General features: G+C 42.1%; 1 protein-coding gene across 6 annotated transcripts; it reads left to right on the top strand.

The window, feature by feature from the left end:
* Positions 1-1,012: 1,012 nt before the first annotated feature.
* nsd3 (nuclear receptor binding SET domain protein 3) lies at positions 1,013-17,795 on the top strand. Of its 6 annotated transcripts, none has more exons than XM_069523037.1 (25): positions 1,013-1,611; positions 3,648-4,504; positions 4,897-5,145; positions 5,245-5,407; positions 5,546-5,700; positions 6,091-6,720; positions 6,797-6,959; positions 7,050-7,150; positions 7,412-7,457; positions 7,559-7,689; positions 7,943-8,068; positions 8,173-8,299; positions 8,393-8,593; positions 9,659-9,838; positions 10,768-10,791; positions 13,509-13,665; positions 14,541-14,743; positions 14,857-14,969; positions 15,080-15,226; positions 15,319-15,441; positions 15,811-15,927; positions 16,024-16,165; positions 16,291-16,397; positions 16,500-16,704; positions 16,939-17,795. In XM_069523037.1, exons 2-25 carry the CDS (start codon positions 3,692-3,694, stop codon positions 17,214-17,216), a joined length of 4,701 nt encoding a protein of 1,566 aa, XP_069379138.1. In that variant the 5' UTR covers positions 1,013-1,611; positions 3,648-3,691; the 3' UTR covers positions 17,217-17,795. The 6 variants fall into 6 exon arrangements, with proteins under 6 accessions (XP_069379138.1, XP_019954930.1, XP_019954931.1 ...); XM_020099371.2 differs by having other exon boundaries at positions 10,645-10,791; XM_020099372.2 differs by having other exon boundaries at positions 5,245-5,419.
* Positions 17,796-22,688: the final 4,893 nt, after the last annotated feature.

The following is a 22,688-nucleotide window of genomic DNA, read 5'->3' as shown; positions in this document are numbered from 1 at the left end:
AAATACATGCAAAATGACAAGAGAGACACAAAATGTAAAGATATGTATGTAAAGATATAATCCTATATAAGAGGGGTGAGGGGAATTTTTGCCATTTTTTAAATTTTCTGACTCTATAAATAAAAAATGAACATATTGATATTAAAAACAGAAATACATGTTTCCAAATCAGGAGTTCTGAAATGGGTAAACACACATGGAGCTTGTGGCTCTACACACTTCACAACAGTGGTGATCCATGAGTGTTGTGAATGTTGTATTTGTTGAAATGTTTTATTTTTGAGCATGTTGTAGTGTTCCAGTTTGTGTTGTGGTTGTATTTAAGTTGCAGTTTTCCATTATTGAATGAGAGCTAACAGAGCTACAGCGGCCTTCATGGAGGTTATAATGTTCTCCTTTCATCATAATTGTTCTAAAGAAGTGTTTGATTAATTCCTCTTTCTTCGTGGGGATGAATATTGTGGTTGGATGTTCAGATATGGTCCCCAGGTTGATATTTGTCCGCCCCTGCTGTCGGCTGCAGGCTACATTTGTGGTGAGAGGGAAGAGAGACACAGTGAGAGTTTTGTTTTTAATATTTGCCCTCCTCTTGGCTTCAGATCAGGCGAGGAGGCGTAGAAAACTCAGCCAGAGACTCTTGTGCCAAAAACATCTGCATCGGGGTGGGAAGAAAAATCAACACTGTTATTCAATACTGCTCACAGCCTTTATCCATGATGAATCTAAAAATCCCTTTTTTTTCTGGGTATCCCCCTCCTTCACATGCATTTCCTTTTTCTTTTTGGAGTAGGCGTAACCTTGAAATTCTTTCCCCGCAGAATTCTTCAGAATGAATTACACAATCCAAAAACCCATGACACTTGTATGGTTTCTTTTTGAGTTCATTTCTGGATTATCAGTGACGAACTAAATAAAGAGCTGAGGGTGTCATCCTTCAACAAACCTTTTTAAACGTAAATATAAAATATTGCAAAAGTCAAACAAATGCTCCTCCCAAAGAACAGTCACAGTATTTTACACAACACACACATTAACTACACACCCTGGAGTGTTTCTGGTGACCTCTTAGATTCAGTCTGGTCTGTGATATAAGGACTAGACACCAGGTTTTGGTTCAATCAGACAAACATTAGGAGGCATTATGATTTATTATCATTACTACATTGGACACATACACTACACACAAACACTAGACTTCCTGGTGACCTCCTCGGTTCAGTCTGGATCCACGAGAGCAGGACTAGAAACCAGAGTTCTCGTGTTAAACCGGAGGAAAACTCGGATATATTCTGGATTAACTCTGCTCGTTGTGCGGATGGTCGCGGTTCAGGACGGTGTGTCTGGAGCACGGTTCTCTCTCCGTGCCTCAGTCCCCACATTGAGGAAGAGCCGGGCTTCGGGATTGGGCAGCGGGTAGATAGCGTAACACCCCCCTCCTCCTCCTCCTCCTTCTGCGTGTGGAGAATTGCGTTAAAGCAGAAAAGGAAAGGCCTGCGCTTTACCCACTATTACAGGATTATTTTTTTATTTCCCTCCTTTTCTTTTCCCCCCCAGATTAAACGAGGAGACGTCGCTGGCTGGTGTATGTGTTTAGAATGGGACACGCTGAAGGTATTGACATTTTTCTTTCCTGTGTGATTTCCCTGCATCTCTCGGCATCAGTATCCGCGCTGCCCCTTCGCCTCTCTCCTCTTTTTTTTTTTTTGTAGCGATAAGCGTGTTTGCCTTTAGCCGCCTCTGTCGATGCCTGTGTTCTGTCCTCCCCTCCCTTTTTTCCCCTTCTCCACACACCCCGATTCGGTCGCTCATTCTCGGGGCACATTCTTCTCCCCTCGAACCCCCCGGTGATGGAGGTTATAATCACGCCAGACAATTTGATTTAAAGGGGCACAGGCAGCCATGTTGGCGAGTGAGCGTTAGCCTAGCCAACATTAGCTTTCTCCTTTCATCTCCCTGCACGCGGGAGGCTCCTAAAATGGACAAACGACAACTGGAGACGTTTGTTTGCGTGAGGCAGGAAGACGAATGGCGGTGTCTTCTCTTCGTGTTTTGTTGTCTGACGGTGGGGGGAAGAAAAAAAAAATGGCTCAACACAGCCTCTGTGGTGCCAGGTAGCTTTAGGCTAACATCGCAGGGAGCTGGAAGATCTTTCATGAAACAGTTTTTGTCTGCGCAGTCGATTTCTGAACACAACTACTCAGTTTGAAGCAGCCATGAAAACACAGCACCGCAAACACGATGCCACGAATAACAGCACGAGTCCACTCAGCAGGCTGGTGACCGTTAGCTGGCACTCAAATGGATGTTTACATCTCCGTTTTCCACCTTTCCCCCCCGGTGCTAGCCGTCCTGACTGTCCACACATTAAAGCACCATCACGGGATTAGTGTGTTCACCGTGACCATGCGAGCTCCAACTCTTTTAACCTGATGAGTTCATCTTCATCACAGCTATTAAAACGTGTCAGAGGGAAGAGGACACAGCAGCCACCGGTAGCTGCTCTTTGTTTTGCTTGTGATCCCACCATGTGTTGGGAGTTAATGAAATTAAAAAATCCTCTGTGACTTGGGGGGAACAGGAGCCTGCAAAACTTCTCAGGCCTCGGGACAAGCTGCCTGCAGTTTGTGTTGTGTTTTCAGAGCAAGTGCAAGATAAGTGGTGGTGATGTTGACTGAGGATGATTTTGTTCAAGTTTCACCATTTAAGTCACAAACACAAACAGACCGGGTAAACAAAGCTGGCTTAGATAAAAAACCTTTCTAAATGATTGTGCAAGCTTCGAATCATGCGACTCTTGTGTTCGGATGAAATAATAACATTTCTAATTTTGTCTGTCCAGGTTAGGCAGAAACCAGAGCCCCCGTTTATTTTGTCATATTCCTGAGGTGACGCTGACTGATTACAAATTGTTTTCATCAACCTACCAATTGTTTCAGCTCTTGGTTTTTTAGAAGCTGATGTTAGTTTAGACTAATGATGTATTCTCAGGATGGTGCTACAGCATATCACAAAATATCTTCGGATGAAGCTTGGTGGCAACGTGTGACACTGCTCTGGATCCCCTGCAGTCCGTTTGTTTGCCACACATGCAAATGTCTATGTAAATATACACCACTCAAACACTATATCAGATGTCAAGGTAATGGCAGGTGCTATGTATTTTGGGATTTTGTTTTGTTTCGGTGAAAAGGTGCCTGGTTGGAATCAAACATTTATTCCTTCAAGTTAAATATTCCTAAATATATTAACAGTATGTTTGATGACATTAACACAAATCAACTGAGTCACTGAAAAGCAGAGGCAGGATCATCTCCCAGAGAAGTAGCACCGGTAGGTTTTCTCGGCCTCTGGGCAAAGTATAATGTAGCCGCCATGTGTAGTTATTAGTGTGTACTGCACCTGATGGATACTAAAACACAAACAAAATGTATAGACCATGTCTAGAGAGTGGTTAGGACTGGGGGTTCATATATTCAAAAATGGTGATGCAAAGATAGATCTCACACATGCAATATTCACCTGGTTATATACATTTAAAGTTAAGGATGTATGAGGTTATCTTGAGGAAGGTATTTGGGTGATGCCTCTGTCTTGGTTTTGAAAACTCAGCCTCCCAGTCTCTCATTTAATTATGTCTCTGCGAACAGGTCCAGTCAAAGAAAAAGACAGTTAAGGATGCAGGAGCCCAACAATGGATTTCTCCTTCTCTTTCATGCAAGGGATCATGGGAAATACAATTCAGCAACCCCCTCAGCTCATTGACTCAGCCAACATCAGACAGGAAGGCACCTGCGACACCGGGAGTGACCCGGGCGAGGATGGTGGTCCCTCCTATGATGCTGCCCTGGATGCAGAGTTCTCCTACCCGCCGTCAGCCTCGGAGGACATGCAGCAGGTCTCCAACGGCTTCCCGCCTGGCCTGGGCATATACGAGCCGCAGGCCAAGTTTTCCATGTACTCGCAGTTCCCCAACGGCTCTGCCAATGGCTATGGGGCCATACGGAGCTATGGAGACCACGGTCTCCTGCCCGGGGAGGGGACTGTCCTGAGAGGCCCAGGTCTCCAGGAGAGGCCTTTGTCTCCTGTGTCTCCGCCTCTGCCCACACATCACCCGCACCTCCACCACCACCATCATCACCCCCATCATCACCACCATGCACACCACTTTCACTCGAACCCACCTCATATACAAACACTCCCTCACCCACAGAGTCCCCCGCCACCACCAATGCCCTTACAGCACCACCTGTCCCAGACGCCTCACATCATGACCCACACTCTCCCACCTCCTCCTCCATTACACCTGCCTTCCTCCAGTCCTCCCCCCTCACTTGTGGACAGCACCCCCTCACCTCAGCCCACCCACATCCTGTCCAACACCCCTGGTGGGGTGCTGAAGAAAACCAGCTCTCCAGAGATCAAGCTAAAGATCATAAAGACGTATCAAAACGGAAAAGAGCTGTTCGAATCTGCGCTGTGTGGAGACCTACTGCAAGAGATACAGGTAACACGTGTGTACGATTGCTTTGTCCAAACAATGTTTTTTAAACCCCAAATTCTTATAAATTTAGTTAGCTGTTAGAAAAAACCTTGCAAAAGTGGGAAATCTCCCCATTTTAGAGGCTAGATACAACTGCATACCTTACATAAAAGATTAGGCAGAGTTTACTGATCTACAGAAAGTTTTTTTGTTCAAACTAAATTAGGTCTAATCAGACCCATTAACGTTCATATAGAATTTTTACATTGTGTGGATTTTTAACAGCTAAAGAATTGATATCTGAGGAAAATTGGATTTCAGCTGAGAGCGATTTTTGAGTTGACTTTGTGGAAATGGCAAAAAAAATGCTAACTGATGTCTCATCACCACTGTTTGCGTTTTTTTCTAATCTTCAGAACGAGTCTCAGAAGAATGAGGCTACTCAGATGCAGCGCAGACATGAGAGGAAGAAGGAGAAGCGGAAAAAGAGTGCAAGGCTGCAGCTGCAGGTCCAAGAACAGAGCCTGGACCAGAGCCAAATACAGGCAGGTACCACGGATCAGACAGAGGACACCCACGTCCAACCCCCACCGAGAGAAACACCCCCAGCCCAGACAAAGAAGCCTCAGAAGACGGTTATCAAAACTGAACCAAAGATCCCGAAGGCAAGGAACTGACGGTTCACTCTTCAGAGCAGTTCTAGTAGTAGCAGTCATGGTTTGGAGTTTGAAAGCAGATCAGTGACTGTTAATTTTTTTGTATAGGTTCCGAAGGTCCATCATCCATCAGTAATCCAAGAGACGGGCTTCTGTAAGGAGTTTGTGATAGGAGATCTGGTGTGGTCCAAAGTGGGCACCTACCCCTGGTGGCCCTGCATGATCTCATCTGACCCACAGATGAAGGTCCACACTCGAATCAACACCAGGGGTAAGGGAACACGTACGTCCAAATAAAAAAAGCTCTTAATGTGCCTTTTATTTATTTATTTTATTTACAAATGTATATGAATTTGTAAGAGACTAAACACCACAGATTGTTTTGCTGACTTCCTCTGTTGCTGTGCAGGTCACAGGGAGTATCACGTCCAATTCTTTGGCAGTGTCGCTGAGCGAGCGTGGATCCATGAGAAGAGGATCGTCATGTACCAAGGGAAGCAGCAATTTGATGAACTACAGGCTGATACTCTGCGCAAAACCACAAACCTTGTAGAGAAAAGTAAAGTAAGTAAAAATGCCTCAAAGAATGTCAAATTGATCCAATATAAAGATAGTGTAGTCCCTTTCAGGGGAGTCATTCATGTTAATCTCACTATCAATTTATATGCGAGCAGTGAAGGTTTTTTTAGATAATTTATGCCTCCAATTTTCTTGGCAGAGAAGGTAATTTCATATGTAATGGCTATTGAAAAAGTAATAACAAATATAACAATATATTTGTTGCTTTCATTTAAAAAAAGAATAGCAGCTCTGTAGCATTTTTTTTATTTTTCTTTAATGGAAGCCATTTCTAAGATGCTCTCTCCACAGTACATATTAAAGCCAGCCAAAATTAATCGACAGTGAGAGCGGTTCATTATTTTCACATTTGTTTCCATGTTTTTTCGTCTCAAGCTTCTGAAGCCTATCCCTCAGCGGGAGCGTTCTCAGTGGGAGGTAGGGGTGGGCCACGCCGAGGATGCCTTCCTGATGACGCGGCAGGGGCGAATTGACAACTACACCTTCATCTATGTTGACCCCGATCCCAGTGAAGGCCCGTCAAGCAGAAAACCTACTGTCAGGGCAGAGAAACGAAGTCGGCGCTCCAGTGGCTCAATCAGTAAGAAGGAAGGAGGAGGAGTGAAGTCACCAGACAGAGAGCAGCCACCAAGAAGGCAGCTGCCACGCAGACAGTGTAGTGTTTCAAACACAGATGACAACACAAACTCCCAGGCCTCCAATGAAGAGAAGAACCAGAGGGGGGACCAGCGTAAGACCAGCTCTCCGAAACAGAACGCTGGTTGTGATGCACAAACAGGGCAGGACTCTCCACCACCAGTTCGGGCCTGGAAAACAGCAGCGGCCAGAAAGCTGCTGCCTCTTTCCATCACCATGAAGAGGCTGAATGTGGAGATCACAAAGTGTGACTGGCCTCTCTTGCAGAAAAAAGCAGTTGCATCCCCAAAAAGAGACAATGAAGAGGAGAAGGAGGAGAGAGTGGAGGGGGAGGGCAGACAGCCTGACCTGGGATACTGCTCTCCTGAGGTTGGTGTAACTTCCTCAGACAGAAAAATTACAGTTATCATGTAAGGTGTGGGTAACATGTTGATGCTTTCTGCAGGACAGCAGAGCTAAACCTGAGCCTAGTCCAGAGGAAGAGGAAGACGGAGATGAAGGGGAGGAAGAGGGAGAGGAGAGGAGAGGCTCCCCCGCCAGTCGGAGGAGTGAGGAGGGAGGAATGCAGCAGACCTCCTCTCCTGGGTCACACCACAGTAGTCCACATGGTTGGTAAAACGCAGACACGATGAAGGACATGTAGAATGACATTGTAAAGTTGCTAAGAGATGCAGCTCAACATTTGAATGTGTTTTCAGGTTCTCAGGAGAGGAAGCTGCAGCGACGGTCCGTCAGGAGCAGGTCTGAGTCAGAGAGAGGCAGTGATCCCGTCCCCAAGAAGAAGACCAAAAAGGAACAGGTAACAGTCCACTACAGTAAACCTGGTGTCCAGACCATAAGAAGCACACAGGTTAACGCGGTCAACTGTTTTTCCCTGTTTTTTGCTGCATCCCTCTGTGTGTGTGTAAACCTCAGTGGCCTCCATTAGTGAATGAGGGGGCTTCATTATATTATTCAGTAATGTGGATGGTCTGAATGTAGTCAACTAATCTGCTATCACCTGAATCAGAATGAATGAACAGCACTACAGCCTAAACTACCATGTTTAACCTCCTCACAGGCGGAGATGGCTCCTGAAACCACACTAAGGACAGGTTCACAGAAAGGTAGGATAATCCTTCTCCTATAACCTCTGTGATGGGAACTCTCTTTACTTCTAAAAAAGTGAAAATTATATTTCTTTACTAACCCCTATGTCGTTCTCCAGGAGCCAGCGAGATCTCAGATGCCTGCAAACCCCTCAAGAAACGAAGCAGAGCGTCGACAGATGTGGAGATGGCTTCATCTCAGTACAGAGACACCTCTGATTCTGACTCCAGAGGTCTCAATGATCCACAGGTACATTTATAGAATCCCCTTCATACACAAGAGTACATACATACATACATACATACATACATACATACATACATACATACATACATACATACATACATTGTTATTAATAATTTGTTGCAGCACCTGTCACATGTGCCATATGCTATCTACACACTTGTGAGAACTCATTTGGTGTGTCTGTCCTTCATGAGGCTGGATTGCTTCACACAAAACACATCAACACATCAACACAATAACTCTCTTTATATCACAGGGTTTATTCGGGAAGAGCCTCGATAGTCCGGCAGCAGCAGATGCAGACGCCTCAGATACTCAGTCTGTAGACTCCGGGTTATCTCGTCAGGACAGCAGCACTGGCAAGAGAGACACTGTCTGCCAGGTCAGAACTGCTCATGATATATGCTGTATTTTAAGGGTCTTTATTCGAAATCATATTTTGAGTATATATTTTGAATTATATTATGTTTTTATGTTTGTGAGTAGATCTGTGAGGTGTATGGAGAAGGTTTGGTGGTGTGTGAAGGTGACTGCAACAGACAGTTTCACTTGGAGTGTCTCGGTCTGACGTCCCCTCCTGAGGGCAGATTCACGTGTTTGGAATGTAGGAATGGTGAGTGAATCGGAGCGAGCTGACTACATCTCCGACATCACATTTGTTTTGTTTGCCTCTTTACCATCAGAGTATCTGTCGTTCTTCTTCCAGGCAATCATCCGTGTTTCAGCTGTAAAACAGCAGGTCAGGAGGTGACGCGGTGCTCTGTGCTGGGATGCGGTTGTTTCTACCACGAGGATTGTGTCCGTAAACTCCCGGGCACCACCAGCAGTCCGGGTGGAGGCTTCTGCTGCCCACAGCATAGCTGCTCTACCTGCTGCCTGGAGAGAGACGTGCAAAGAGCGAGTAAAGGTAAAAGAGCGCCTGATTTGTTTTTTTAGCTTCTCTCATGTCGTGTTTGAGTCTGCATTGGAAACCTTGGGGCAGAGAGACAGTGCTACATCATCATATTTTTTAGCTTCTAGCTGATGTTTTTGACCAGTCGCAGCGGAAAAGAGCCTAAATATTAAAGAGTGAAAGGGTCAAGGCTAGGTTCTCCTCTTAGAATATGTAAGAGAGAAGCGCCAGAGGAAGCAAAAAGACGGCATGTTGAAATTAGATTGAAAAAGAGAGGTGCCACTTTATGAGGAACACTGCAGGAAGATAAAGTCAATCCCATGTTGCTGGAAATGACTTAAGATGATGGTGCACTGCAAAGTCTAAGTTTCTTAGTGGTTTAAAAGGTGCCAAAAATGTGGTCACACAGTGACACCAGGCTCAGAGTCATGTCTGATTCTGACCACACTGAACCCCTACAAGTAAACACAAAACCTAAAACTCACACTTTTGCAACCAGTATATTTTTACATGGCTCAAGAGGAAATGGCTCAAATATTTCTTAAAACCCTTCGGGAGCTTATCTCAAACGGACAAATTCAACAAATCACATGGACAAGCCACTGAAATCAGTTTATGGTTGTAATGTTATGGCTGATTGCTCTGCTATAGATACAGTTTTATTAAAAAGGCAGCATCTATTTGTGGCCTCTTGTCATGTTGGTATTTTTTAAACCCCACTAACTTCTCACAACCCTCCAGATTTATTCTTTGACCCTTGGTTGAAAACCACAGCCATCAAGTGTGAATGTTAACTTACAACATTTTTGCTGTAGGATCTCTAAGAAAACTGGAGTTGTGATTGTTTTAGCCACCGAAACAGAAACAAGAGTGTTTTTTCCCTCTGATTTCCATTTATTACCTTCTTTTACCGTAAAGGAATTCCACCTAATTCTTAAAAACACTGAAAGGAGTAAACTGTTCTCAGTTCTGTTTGTGTTGTACTGTATCACAGCTACATGAGCAGTTTACAAACCTGTACCTGTTGTAAACTGACTCACTGAGTTGTTATTGTTTCCCTCTGGTCTGCTTTCCATCCAGGTCGTCTGATGCGTTGCATCCGCTGTCCGCTGGCCTATCACACAGGAGACAGCTGCGTGGCGGCAGGTAGCGTCGCCCTCACCCATCACATCATGATCTGCAGCAGCCATGGCAGCGCCAAGAGGAACGGCCTCCTCACCTCACCTGTCAACGTGGGCTGGTGCTTCCTGTGTGCCCGAGGTAAGCTTTCACTCGTGTGCGCGCTAACGCCCTTCCTCTCCGACAGCTGAGATTCAGCTGTGACCCTGAAATGACGGAGCAGAAAAATGCAGAAGTTCTGAATCTCTGCAGTCTTGATGTTTTTGCTTCAGCTGACTTTTGACATAATTATTGTGGTGAAACAAGTATAGGCCTTTTCTTTCTTCACGCTGAAGCATCATCTAGACCAGATCATCCTCCATGTTTGTAGTTTTTTCATAGGTTGTTTTTAATATATAACCATTTTGATACATTCACCGTTGCAGTAACATCTCATGAGCGAAAACTGAAACCTCACATACTGACTTCAGTTGTTTTATGTTTGGATATTTAATCTTAAATATTACATGTTTCGTGTTTAGTATTGTTGTTCATGAATACCAGTGCTGTGAAATGTAATGTTTGTTTTCCATCTCAATACTAATACTACCAATAATCCAGGCTGTTACACTGCACTCCGCTTTAACAAAGCCCTGGATGGTGATGAGACTTAAAACAGTTTTGATCTGATGTTTTCTCTCTTAAACAATAAGTTGAGTGCACTGTTTGGCCTCTTTGTGTTGGGACAAACTTTGTTTTACTTGTTCCTTTCTTGTGTTTAAACTGTGTCTGTTTGTGTGCATCTGCGTGTGTGTGTGTGTGTGTGTGTGTGTGTGACTCTGTGTGTGTGACTCTGTGCGTGTGACTCTGTGTGTGTGACTGTGTGTTTGTTTGTCTTTTTGTGAATTTTGGGTAATTTCTAGTTTGACTGCGGCTCACCCCCGTCTCTTCCTGTGTGTCTTGTGTAGGGCTGTTAGTGCAAGACCTTACTGACACCATATTAAGTTCATATGCCTATAAGTCCCACTACCTTCTGACTGAGTCAAATCGTGCTGAGTTGAAATTACCTATGATTCCCTCTCCTTCGTCAGCTACCAAAAAGAATGTTGGGAAAGGTAACTGAACAGTTTTTCTCTTTCTCCATTGTCCCACTGGTCTTTGTTTGTGTTGTGCCTGCTCCCGTTCTGATTTAGTTTCCCCCCTTTTTTGTGCGCATCTTTCATTTCAAAGCCTTGAGGTGCAAAGTTAATTAACTGGTTAAACCTGCAGTTAATTTAAATGCAGAGTGGCACTAAGTAACCTCAGCCAAGATCCCTAACACATCAACAGAAAGCAGTGGGCCTCATGCAAGAACATTTCTGTATTTTCATCCCAAGCCTCTCTTTTTGGGTTATATGAGAAGTGGGAATTTGCCAAACCGAATTTGTTAACTGTCCTTTTTCACAAATATTTTGACACATCCAGCAGGAAACGTTCAGGTGTAAATAACAAAACAAATTCATTGTAGCTGCCTTAGTGTCATGGTCCTGGTATTGTGTGTGCTACCATGGCTTACAGAGAAACTTGAATAAAACAAGATGAAATGATAAAATGAAATGACTGCACCTCACTCCTCGATCCTCACTTGAGCAAGAAATGGTTATGGTCCTCCATCGCCAAGGCCCAAGCTCTTATTTCTGCTCTGAGGAGTCATGAGTGAGAAAAGATCTCTGAGGAGCCATAAGTAAGGACACATGGGACCAGCCTTTACATTCAACTGAAGGCCATGACTTATAAATAGTCCACTGTGCTCGTATCACTAGGAGCAGGCATCACTTGAGGCGACGGTTCAGAAGAAGGGACGTCTCATTTCCCAAAAAACATGTTTCCTATATCCTCTGTATTTTTTCTTGCATTTTCCTTCACATCTCTAGTGAGAAAAACTAAGATGCAAGTTAAGGAAACATGGATCCAATTAACTGAAATTTACCTAGAGCCATTTCTGATGTTATTAAAAGCACCTTTGTTTTTCCTGCTGTGAAGTTAAGGCTTGTTGCTCATTTCAAACTGATGAATTTCCCTTCATCACCATTAATATAATTGATGCTCCCAAACAGAAGAATAGCTTCAGGTCCTGCTGTTGAAAATCAAAAGCAGAAAACATGCAGCAGTGTCTGTTTAGTATTAGTGGTAATATAATGTTCAACAACAACCTTGTTCTGAGACAGAAATTATACAAATATATAATAAAAACACAATGCAAACTTGCCGAAATATTTCCAGAACTTTGAGCCGCCACTGTCTTCTCCATCAAAGTGAACTTGAAGTTCAGCATTTGTATCTGTTCCAAAGGTCGACAGTGAACCTCCATGTTTAAAGAGGTAAAGGTTTCAGATAAAGTTTGATTGAAAAAATATCTGTGTGATATTAGATGTGTATTGTTTAGGTAAAGTCGAACAATACTTATTCTAAAATGATCAAAAAGAAATGTTAGACCTCTCAGTAAATCATGATAACCTGGTTTATTTATCAAAAACTTTTATTTTTGGCATCATTTTCAAACTCTAAATCAATTTTGATAGTTACTTAATTGATTCTAATTCACATTATAATTCGGAAAGTCAAACAATTGTTATTTTCTTCCTGTGAATAAAGAGTCAACAAATCTGAACAGCTTTTAAAAAAAGATTCAAGGAAACCATATTCACAGCTTTATAACCGATCTGTTCATATGAGTGGTTCTTGCACGAGGCCCATTGTGAGATTGTTTTGTGCTGTGCATGAACAGACAAAATGGGAAAATATAATTGGTCATCAAACCTCCAGTCCTCAAACTGCTGTATGATCCCTGATGCTCTTGATTAGTTCAGGTTCTGTCTGTGGTTTGTGGAGCTTCTCGCTGCTGGAGGTGCACTGCTTCTCTGCTTCAGCACTCTGGGCTTGTTTATTTTTTTTTTTTGAGAGGCCTCGTTCAGCCTCATCTCTTTTCTCATCCTGTTTTCTTTTTGACTGGGATTTTTCAGATTCAATCAAATTTTGGCTTACCTAATTTTCTTGAGCTTTGACCTGCCTTGGATGGAATGTAAACCCAAACCGCACTAGATTTGTTAAACTACTCTTTCAAGTTCTGATCTTGGTTCTGCATTTCATCAAAGAAAGAGAAAAACCTTAAAGTCCAATATTTTAAAAGTCTATGATTCCATGCAAGCTGGTCTATGCAGGATGTGTTATGTGTGATGGGAAAAGTTTGCTGTACTGGCATGCCTGCTTTTTGCCAGTAATCTGTTAGCCGAGTATAACCCTGATCCGGTGTTAACTCGCTGGCTTATTTATCCCTGTGCTGCCGCATGTATTTCCCATAGACTGGTCTTGGTACAGTGCTCTGAATCTGATTGCCAGACATGCTGTTGCTGCTGCAGTCAAAGTAACCGACCTGAGAATCAGATGCAGAGGTTTATTCCTCTTCCTGCTTCATGTCGCAGGATCCTTCACTCAAGCAAAAAGCTCCTGGCCTCAGTTTTTCATTTCAGGCCAGATGTTATTCTAGCAGCTTTAGATTAAAGTGTTCCCTCCAAGATCTCTATATTAATATCTCTCTTCATATGAAAAACCATGACTTGCACAGAGCCCTGTGTATTGTCTGGTTTGCTCTTCAGCTTTTGTTTAGTTTATGCTTTTCTTTGGCTTGTCTGCAAATGAGATTCAGAGTTTGTCCAGGTTTTACAGTGCATCACCTAATCGTACACTCCTCCTCTCTTTGCATACCCATTTCCCACAACGCATGCACACACTCACATATATGCAAACATACACACATACATACACACACTTGTGTACATCTTTACAAATGTAGGAGGCAAGTTGCTGTGCTGCGACTCTTGCCCAGCTTCCTTCCACCCGGAGTGTTTGGAGATCGAGATGCCAGAGGGAGCGTGGTCCTGCAGTGATTGCAGGGCAGGGAAGAAACCTCACTACAAACAAATTGTCTGGGTTAAGCTCGGCAACTACAGGTACGCAGAGACAACTGATTATAGAGGGCTGGAAAACTGCAGCTGCCAGTTTATGGTATCATTACTTTTAAAGGTGGTACTTTACTTAAGTCTGGTATTTTTTTGACGTTTAAATTACATTCAAAGTGTCTGACGGAACTTATTCCTCTGTGCCATCGGGCTTCAGTCCTTTCCAAAAACTTTGAGGGAACTTTACTTTTTGTCCCTTCATTGGACATACAAGCAACGCTGAAAATAGTCCCCAGCAAATTAACTGTTTACTCCAAATGAACTATTAACGTAACTCATGTTAAAAGGACAAACGTTTTAGATACTGTTTTGTTTTATATTTACTTTTTCAGAGAGTGGGGGTGGATTTGTGACACATTTTTAATAATGTCTAAACGTTTTGTATTTTGGTCATTTTATAGCATTGACACTAACAAAAGTATAGAATATCAGTTATCCTTGATGTTAAGTGCAATGATGATGAACATAGGTTCAATGTGATATTATAGATGCAGGTATTAAGGAAATATTAAGCAATATTCTCTGCTGACTGCAACTTTATTTATGCCACAGGACATAGTTTGTTGACATGGCACTACAAGATGTGGTTCTGTAAACAAAAGACAATGTCTCCTCCATTTAGGAAAACGGATTATGTGCTAATTGATTGATTTTGTGGTCATACATCAAAAAAACATTTGTTATAAAATTGTCAGTCAGATAAATTTAGCGAGAATAAATTTAAAACAATTAAAAGCAAAGTAAATATTTGAAAAGTACATTGGATAGAAAGTTTTTACAGGTTGAGTTAATCTTCATGCTTTCTTGCTCTGTCTTGACTTTTCCATCGTCCCTTTCTTTATGAACAATGTCCGATCTTTTTGCAGGTGGTGGCCTGCAGAAATCTGCAACCCTCGCTTGGTGCCATCAAACATTCAGAGCCTTCGCCACGATATTGGTGACTTCCCCGTCTTCTTCTTTGGTTCCCACGACTACTACTGGATCAACCAGGGCCGCGTCTTCCCCTACGTGGAGAATGACAAGAACTTTGTCTCTGGTCAGATCAACATCAACAAAACTTTCAAGAAAGGTAATTTTGTGTCTAAGAGGTTTTCTTCAGCTTCAAGTCAAATCTGTTAGAATCCCATAAGTTTAAAGTTTTTGGAAAGATCAATATCTGAAATATATTGTTTTGTGTTTTAGCTCTGGAAGAAGCAGCTCGGCGGTTTCAGGAACTTAAGGCACAGAGGGAGAGCAGGGAAGCTCTAGAGCAAGAACGCAACTCTCGCAAACCTCCTCCATACAAATTTATCAAGGTAATGTCACTTTAGAATCTCTCTTAAGACAAACAACCCAAGACGTGACATCACATTCAGAAAGTCTTCAGTGATTTGACTTTCTCTGTGGATCTTATTTCTTGTGCCAGTCCAACAAACCAGTGGGGAAAGTCCAGATGCACGTAGCTGACCTGTCAGAAATCCCACGATGCAACTGTAGATCTACAGATGAGCATCCTTGCAGTCTTGATTCCCAGTGTCTCAACCGCATGCTGCAGTACGAGTGTCATCCACAGGTTTGTGTGCATATGAGTTACTTTTCCTTTTGCTAATCTTTTTTAATAAAATTGAACTTATTAACTTATTACGTTCATGTTGCTGTCGTCAGGTGTGTCCTGCAGGAGACAACTGTGAGAACCAGTGTTTCACGAAGCGGCTGTTTGCAGAGACAGAAGTGATAAAGACCGAAGGGCGCGGCTGGGGCCTCAGAGCAAACCAGGCTCTCAGGAAGGTGCATGTCGAGCTTAATATGCAACAGCATCAACATGTCACTGTAAAGCAGGATTAGTATTCTGTGTTAGAAATGTTTTCAATCAATCAAATTCCCTTTTCCTGACACCCTAAAGCAGCAATATTGTGATTTCAGGTTTAAGCTTATGAAGGGTTGCCATTATTTCAGCAGGCAAGAGACAAAACGTTACCTTGGCTCTCCCTGTGTGATTCTACTTTAACTTGGAAATGACCTTGGTCACAGTTTCAGTGGTGCCTAAATCCATGTGTCCTGTTGAATCATCCTCGATGTTAATACCTGAAGTCATATTAAATGTGAGTGTCTGTGTGATGCCTTAATCCATGTACAAACAGGATGTTTGTTCTCCAGGGTGACTTTGTGACAGAGTATGTGGGAGAGGTGATAGACTCAGAGGAGTGCCAGCAGCGAATCAAACGTGCCCATGAAAATCACGTGAGCAACTTCTACATGCTCACCCTCACCAAGGTATCATCAGTGACACTGAGAAATAATATTATGAGGTGAGAACTCCACCAAGCATGTCTCAAATCTCCATCTCAAAATATCTGCATCGTGTCCTAGGATCGTGTGATAGACGCCGGCCCGAAAGGGAATTCGTCTCGGTTTATGAACCACAGCTGCAGCCCAAACTGTGAAACCCAGAAGTGGACGGTGAGCGGGGACGTTCGCATCGGACTCTTCACGCTTTGTGATATAGATGCTGGTGAGTTCACACAGAAACATGACGCACATGCTTACATATATTCGGTCACAACTCTATATGTACAGACGTTCAGAGAAAGCTAGGTGATCCATTTGATTTGAGTCTTATCCCTGGTGTTCCTGCAGGCACAGAGCTGACTTTCAACTACAACCTGCACTGTGTGGGCAACAGGAGAACATCCTGTCACTGTGGATCAGACAACTGCTCTGGATTCTTGGGGGTGCAGCCAACGGTGAGGACATTTACATCTCATTGCCCTGACTCCTGTTCTACTTCCAATGTGAGCGCTATCCCGGCTTTATGAGGTGTGTTTCATAACCAATGTTTCCTCCAGAGTGCCGTGGTGATGGAAAAAGAGGAGAAGGCCAGGAACGCCAAGTTGAAGCCGAAGAAGCGGAAGCTGCGGCCGGAGGGAAAACACACACACGAGTACTTCTGCTTTTGTTGTGGAGAAGGAGGAGAGCTGGTGATGTGTGACAGAAAGGACTGTCCGAAAGCGTACCACCTGCTGTGTCTCAACCTCACCAAGCCGCCATACGGTAATGACAACATGAGCATGGATGCATGCGTAGATTCATTGAAATCGATTGATGCATTGAAACATCAAAATCTTGCTGATCTTGTGAGATGATGCAGATGTAGAAATTATTCCTACTTTTTACCTTTCTACTTATAACTGAGTCAGGATCTGTTACTACAAACTCCCACACACATCAGTGACTCACCGCGCTGATCCTCTTTAACACCATAATCAACTCTGTTCCTGTCTGCAGGACGCTGGGAATGTCCCTGGCACGACTGCAGTGTTTGTGGCACGTCAGCCTCGTCTCTCTGTGATTTCTGCCCTCGCTCATTCTGCCGGGACCACGAGGCAGGGGCACTCACCGCCTCTTCCCTGGAAGGCCGCCCCTGTTGCTCCAGTCACAACCCCCTCAGTCCCTTGGGCTCCAGCTCCAACTCCAACTCGACCCAGCAGCGCCACTTTGCTTTAAGCCCTGTCAGGGTCAAAGAGGAACCAGAGCCAGAGACGGGCCAACAGTCCGCAGAGTGACGCTGCAACTCCTTCAATACCTCATTCCCTGTGAAGTGCGCTCTTGTTGGCCTCCCGCGCTCCGGTCCGGAAGCAGCGCACTACAAAAGGGAATACAGTGCTTTTTGACCAGTGTAAAGGCTGCTGTTCAGCGCCGAGACACACCGATGAACACTGTAGAGTGACTGGAGTGTCGGCATAGGAAGCGACCAGGAATCATTGTGCGCCATTTTCCCTTCTCTCTTGCCATAAAGCACCACCGCTTACATTCTTCCCAGCACGCTTGCGTCCATCGGAGGGCCCAGACCACCACCTTGTTACGTTTCTTTGATTTTTATTTTTACAGCTGTGGAAATTTTTAGTGTTGTCACGTCATCGGTCTCCAGCACTTTGAAGAACTCATCGGGTGAGGTGGAGGGAGGTGTGAGGCGGAACCTCTCCACCACCACGCTGCTCATCTCCTTGTTTACCTGCTGTACGCTGTGGTCGGCATCTCAAACACAAGATGGCTTCATGGAAATGAGCCGGCCTTTGTCCATCTCTCCCTGACGTGATCTGTCATCGCATTTTATCTCTTCTTGTCCTTGCAGAAAAGGAGTAAGGGGTGGGAGGGAGGGAAAGATCGATTTTGTGCACTTTTTTCAGGACCACACTACATTCCAACCTTCCTTAAACACGGTTTTAATATACTTATGGGTATAGATGAATATAATTATATACAGTATCTATGTTTGTTAATGTTTACAGGCAGATTCTCTCACTTCATCTCAGTGAGTGGTGTATTATGTTTGTTTGTTTAGGTGTTAAGCATTACGCAGACCTCTTTGTGAAAATAGTCCTATTAAGGTGAAATATAATGGTATATAGTGTAATGGTATGACATTACAGAAGTACTTGTGATTTTCATATTGCCAGTCTCACTCGCCATTGTGTACATAATTGGCTCATAATATTGTAAAGTACTTAAAGATCAGGAGGGACGGAGCCTTGCCTCTTTGGTTGTTCCTAGAAGAAGGAAAACGCTTTTTTAAAACGACAAGACAGAACCTTTTTATTTTCTTTTTGGATAAATGTTCCGTTCACACATTTCCTCCGAGCAGTTACTGTTATTTGTATTGTAGATGGAGGAGCCCAGCTTGTGATCACTGGTGCTGTCTTAAAGTATTGTTAACCAGCCTGAAGTTTGATTCTGGCTGTAGCAACTACTGCCCAGATGCAGTTCATGTCAGTAACGCTGTGTACTGTGACCGCTTTAATGCTCGTTTTTCCTTTCTTCCTTATTTTTTTTTATTATCTTCCGTTGGTTATTTTGCCAAACTTTTCTGAAAAGCACTTTCACACGGCTTGTCGCTACACAATTTAGCTAGGTCATATACAGAAATGTATATTTAAAGAACATATGACAAGTGTTTCAAAATGGATACCTCTTCTTCTTGTAGTACCGTCGGGATTTAAACTGTGTTTTTTGCTCTCTGTCAGAGACGTGGTGAGTGCTGGGCGTAGATTTTTTTCTTTTTTTGAGGAAAGTGGCCTAAAAGCTGTTTTTTTTTTTGTTTTTTGGGGGCACAAGTAGAAATGACTGCCAGTCTGACTTCATACGGAAAAGTCCTCAGTGTCCTCGGGATGCTTCTTTCCACCTGGAGATTCTCCTCAAGGCTGGGCTTTATATAAAGACATGTCGGTATAGCAACAGTCCAGTATGATGATGTACAAAATACAAACTCCTGTACAGTGTTTTTAATCACTCATCTGTCAAATCCAATTTTTTTGTATTTATTGCACCACATTTTATACCAGTTTCTTTTTCAGACACCAGTACAGTAACCTGTCTCCTCTCCACCACGGTGTAAGTGAAATAGACTATTTAAAAAAACACGGGGAGTTTTACATATTATATCTGTATCCAGTCATTGCACATGTTAGGGTTTTTTTAACTTTGGTGTAATGATTCCACATCTGGTAACAGCTGCTGCTCATCGACCTGTATCGTGGCTCACTGTACTCGTGAAGCAGTTCAATATTGGAATGTGAAGTTTTCAGAGCAGGTCTTGTACAGTTTATGCCTGGACTCAAGTGATCATCACAGGAGGAAGCGTTCCTGTCATCATGCCTCAGCCTTTTGCTTGTGATTCTTCCCTGATTACACAACTGCTTTTGTTTTTCTTCTCCTTCCCTTAAGTCTTTTTTTTTTTTTTTTCAAGCCTCCCGCAGTGGTGGGTGTTTAAAGCCGAAGCTACAGGGTGAAACGGTGCCAATGTTTCCAAACCAATTCAGTTCATTCATAGTCTCTTTGAATGCATGAAGTAGATTCACTTTGTTTGTTTGTGAGGCACATGTTTTTAAAACGAATGCAGTTTATCTCAGCAGTCATGCATTTAATCCTTCCTTTAATTAGGTTAATGTTCAGTTTGTAGTCATTAGGTTGTTTGTGAATGCATTATGTTACAATGACACAGTTCAACAACAAAACAGTTTCAACAAAACCTGAACATGAAGGCAGGATTTGAGGAGTGCCATCAGACTGTTTTAGTTTCCGATCAGTTTTCTTAATACATTTAATCATGAAGCCAAAAGCCTTTACATAAGAAAAAAGAAGTGGAGCCAGTGAGTGCAGAACATACAATTAAGAAGACATTTTAAACGAATCCAATAATAATAAATAAATAAAAAACAAGCTAAAATGACATGAACTCCTTTGCTCTCATTGGAATATCCAGAATTTACAAATGTGCAAATATTCTTACCTTCACTGAAGAGTCCACTCTTCAGTGTGTGTGTATTGATGGTTTTTATGTTACCCCATCACAATAATGTTCAGTGTTTATTTGACGTCAAAAGTATATGAGACATTGTTTTGAATTCATCCATCAAATTTATTTAAAAATATCTTGTAGTGTCCAAACTCTGCTCGTGTATTGTTACTGCACAGTGAACGTCAAGCACTGAAGTCAAGTTACAATTAGCCAAACATGTTTTTGAGATAACAGGGATTTCATTATGCCAAATTTATGCACAAAGACGGACATTTATCTGGAGAAAGAATACAAGAAACTGTGTTCTTCATGCATGTCTGTATTTGTGCACACATTTAGCACATTGTATTTTCTGCAGCTCCTTTTCTCTCTGTAATCATGGATACCTTTGCTGATTTCCTGGTGCAGCTAACCCAAATTTCCTAATCTTGCCAAACTTTTTAATTAAAGATTTATTATTCTTTACCATAATTTAGAGGTCTTTCACTTGCATACTCAAAACTTGAATTTTCTACATTTTTTTGTTTTATTTATTGATGTGTTTTTATTTTTTAACATTGGATTCATATACAGTATATGTGATTATCAGGGTGCAGCATCTTTGACTTGTGTTTGTGGCTTCAGAGAACAAGTCTGACTAAATGAGTTGTGATGTTGAAACTGGTCTTAAAGTCTTTGTCAGCCCTTTTCTTTATACATGTTTCCAACACCACACACTGGTTTAATTCACTTCTTTAAATGCCTAGTTTTAGTGCTAGTGTTTGTTTATGTCCTTGTTTTTTTTCTTTCTAATATTGCACAGAGATTCTGTAAAACCGAATAGCCCTTACTTTTTATTATGTTGTTTTTTTTTGCACCTGCAGGTCGCATGTTAATCTTGTTTTGTGCCTGTTTGTCCTCTTCTGCCCCTCTCAGCTGAAACAGCAGCAGTATTACAAAAGGCCTAATTTAAGTGTCCCCAGCGTGCATCATTTCATTCACCTAAAATACTATCTGATGTATGTGTTTTGTTTACTCTCAGTATCGTGCCCACATTTTGATTTTGAGAAGACAGCATGCTTGTTCTCATTTAAGTGACCCTTACATTCGTCTGGGGAGTGTCCATGAATTTGCTAATCATTATTTTTTATCTAAAACTAAATTTAGTATGTCAAAGGGTATGTTTATGTTGACTGTGACGTCTTTTTAGTTTTTGTGCAATGTCGCCAACAGTCAATGAGTTTCTAATTGACATGCTGTCACAGGAGATTTAGTGTTGGACTAAATAAATGAATTCACCTTCATTAGCACTCATCTATTTTTTCTCGTAGTAAAATTGCTTACAGTAACTCTAACTGGGGTCATATCTATCTCGTGGTGTTGCTTCAAGTAAAACGTGGATGAACACAAAATTACCATGTTGATTACTGTTCAACCTGTGTTACTGCATATTGTCGAGGAACCTGTAAATAGTTTGCATTGAACTTGCATAGAATCATGTTACTGTGGCGTGCTCTTTTTGCTTGTACAATTCTGCTTCTAAATGTGTGTGTGACTGTTGAGACGACACTCTTTTTGTACATGACTGTCTTTTTATTTGAGAATATTGATCCTGTCCTTTTTCATTTTGAAGTTGAGTTTGAAGAGTTCAGACATGCCTGAAGTTTGACTTTAATAAAGCTGTACTCGGTCTCAGTGAAACACACTCACTCTGTCATTTTATTGATTTATTTTTGATCATTTGAAGGAAACTGATACAGATTGACCTTCTTGTTTTAGCGTTTGTAATGATTTATTTTCACAAGGTATTTACCAAAGAGGTGACAGATGAGTAAAACTGATGGAAACTAGAGTGGCACTGAAGAGAGCGGACGCTTCTGCCAGGGCCGAACAATCCTACACATGATTATGTAGTTCTTTAAGTAGAACTAGAAAATAAAAAAGGTAGATTACTACATTATTACATTCATTTAAACTGTGCAGTCTCAGGACATTCAAATATAAATGTGAGTAAGAAATAAAGCCATTTATATCAAACTATAAAAATCTATGAGGTCAGAGGATCCGGAAAACAAAGTTAGGATGAAGCTGATTTTTTTTAAGAATTGATTTTTAATCATTTTTCACCTCTAGGTGGCGCTCTGTAATGTGACGTGGCTTCTCGCATCCACTCGTCAAGGCAGATAAAACCATCTGGGAGACTATTTCCGGTTTTGTAAAGCGTTGCAGAGTTTCAAAATATTTTCTCAAACTCAAAATATCCTCATCAATTGAAATAGAAGAAGCATAAACAAATAAATATGTTTTAATCAGACCAAAGGAGGCTAGAAATAGATGTTATCATCCCACACTATATGAAATAAAGCAAGAAAATGTTCCACAACCATAAACAGTAAAAAACTCAACACAGTCTATGGTTACAGAATACAATGAAAACAACAGAAGTACTAATATAACTGATAGTTTCTAAGAGGATGTTAATATAAATACTCTTAAATGTGAAGAATAACATATATAAACGTGTTCAAGGTTCTGTTCGTCTCTAAGAATATAATAATTATTTTATATTGATGTGATGAATTTCATTTGTTCACAGCCTATAGTCATAGTAAAAAGAAAACATTGTATCGAGTTCCATTTGTTTTACTTGTTTAGTGTCTTCTACTGGTAATTAAACTGGGAAATTGTCAAAATCTCCAGAACAAGTGAGCAAGTAAACCATGAACTGAGATCCGTGCCTTTATTTTGAAGGTCCTGAACC

Source organism: Paralichthys olivaceus, chromosome 4, assembly GCF_024713975.1.
Source record: "Paralichthys olivaceus isolate ysfri-2021 chromosome 4, ASM2471397v2, whole genome shotgun sequence".
Classification (NCBI taxonomy): Eukaryota; Metazoa; Chordata; class Actinopteri; order Pleuronectiformes; family Paralichthyidae; genus Paralichthys; species Paralichthys olivaceus.
Note: the sequence above shows the minus strand (reverse complement) of the source record. Positions and strands in the feature narration are given on the sequence as shown.

What these genes read in the sequence shown, in the direction of transcription:
- nsd3 (XM_069523036.1), top strand. Translation starts at nt 3,692, where the DNA reads ATGGATTTCTCCTTCTCTTTCATGCAAGGGATCATGGGAAATACAATT. An exon ending in CAACAAAACTTTCAAGAAAG is followed by an intron (nt 14,744 to 14,856) that starts GTAATTTTGTGT and finishes TTTGTGTTTTAG; the next exon opens with CTCTGGAAGAAGCAGCTCGG. An exon ending in AGTACGAGTGTCATCCACAG is followed by an intron (nt 15,227 to 15,318) that starts GTTTGTGTGCAT and finishes TGCTGTCGTCAG; the next exon opens with GTGTGTCCTGCAGGAGACAA.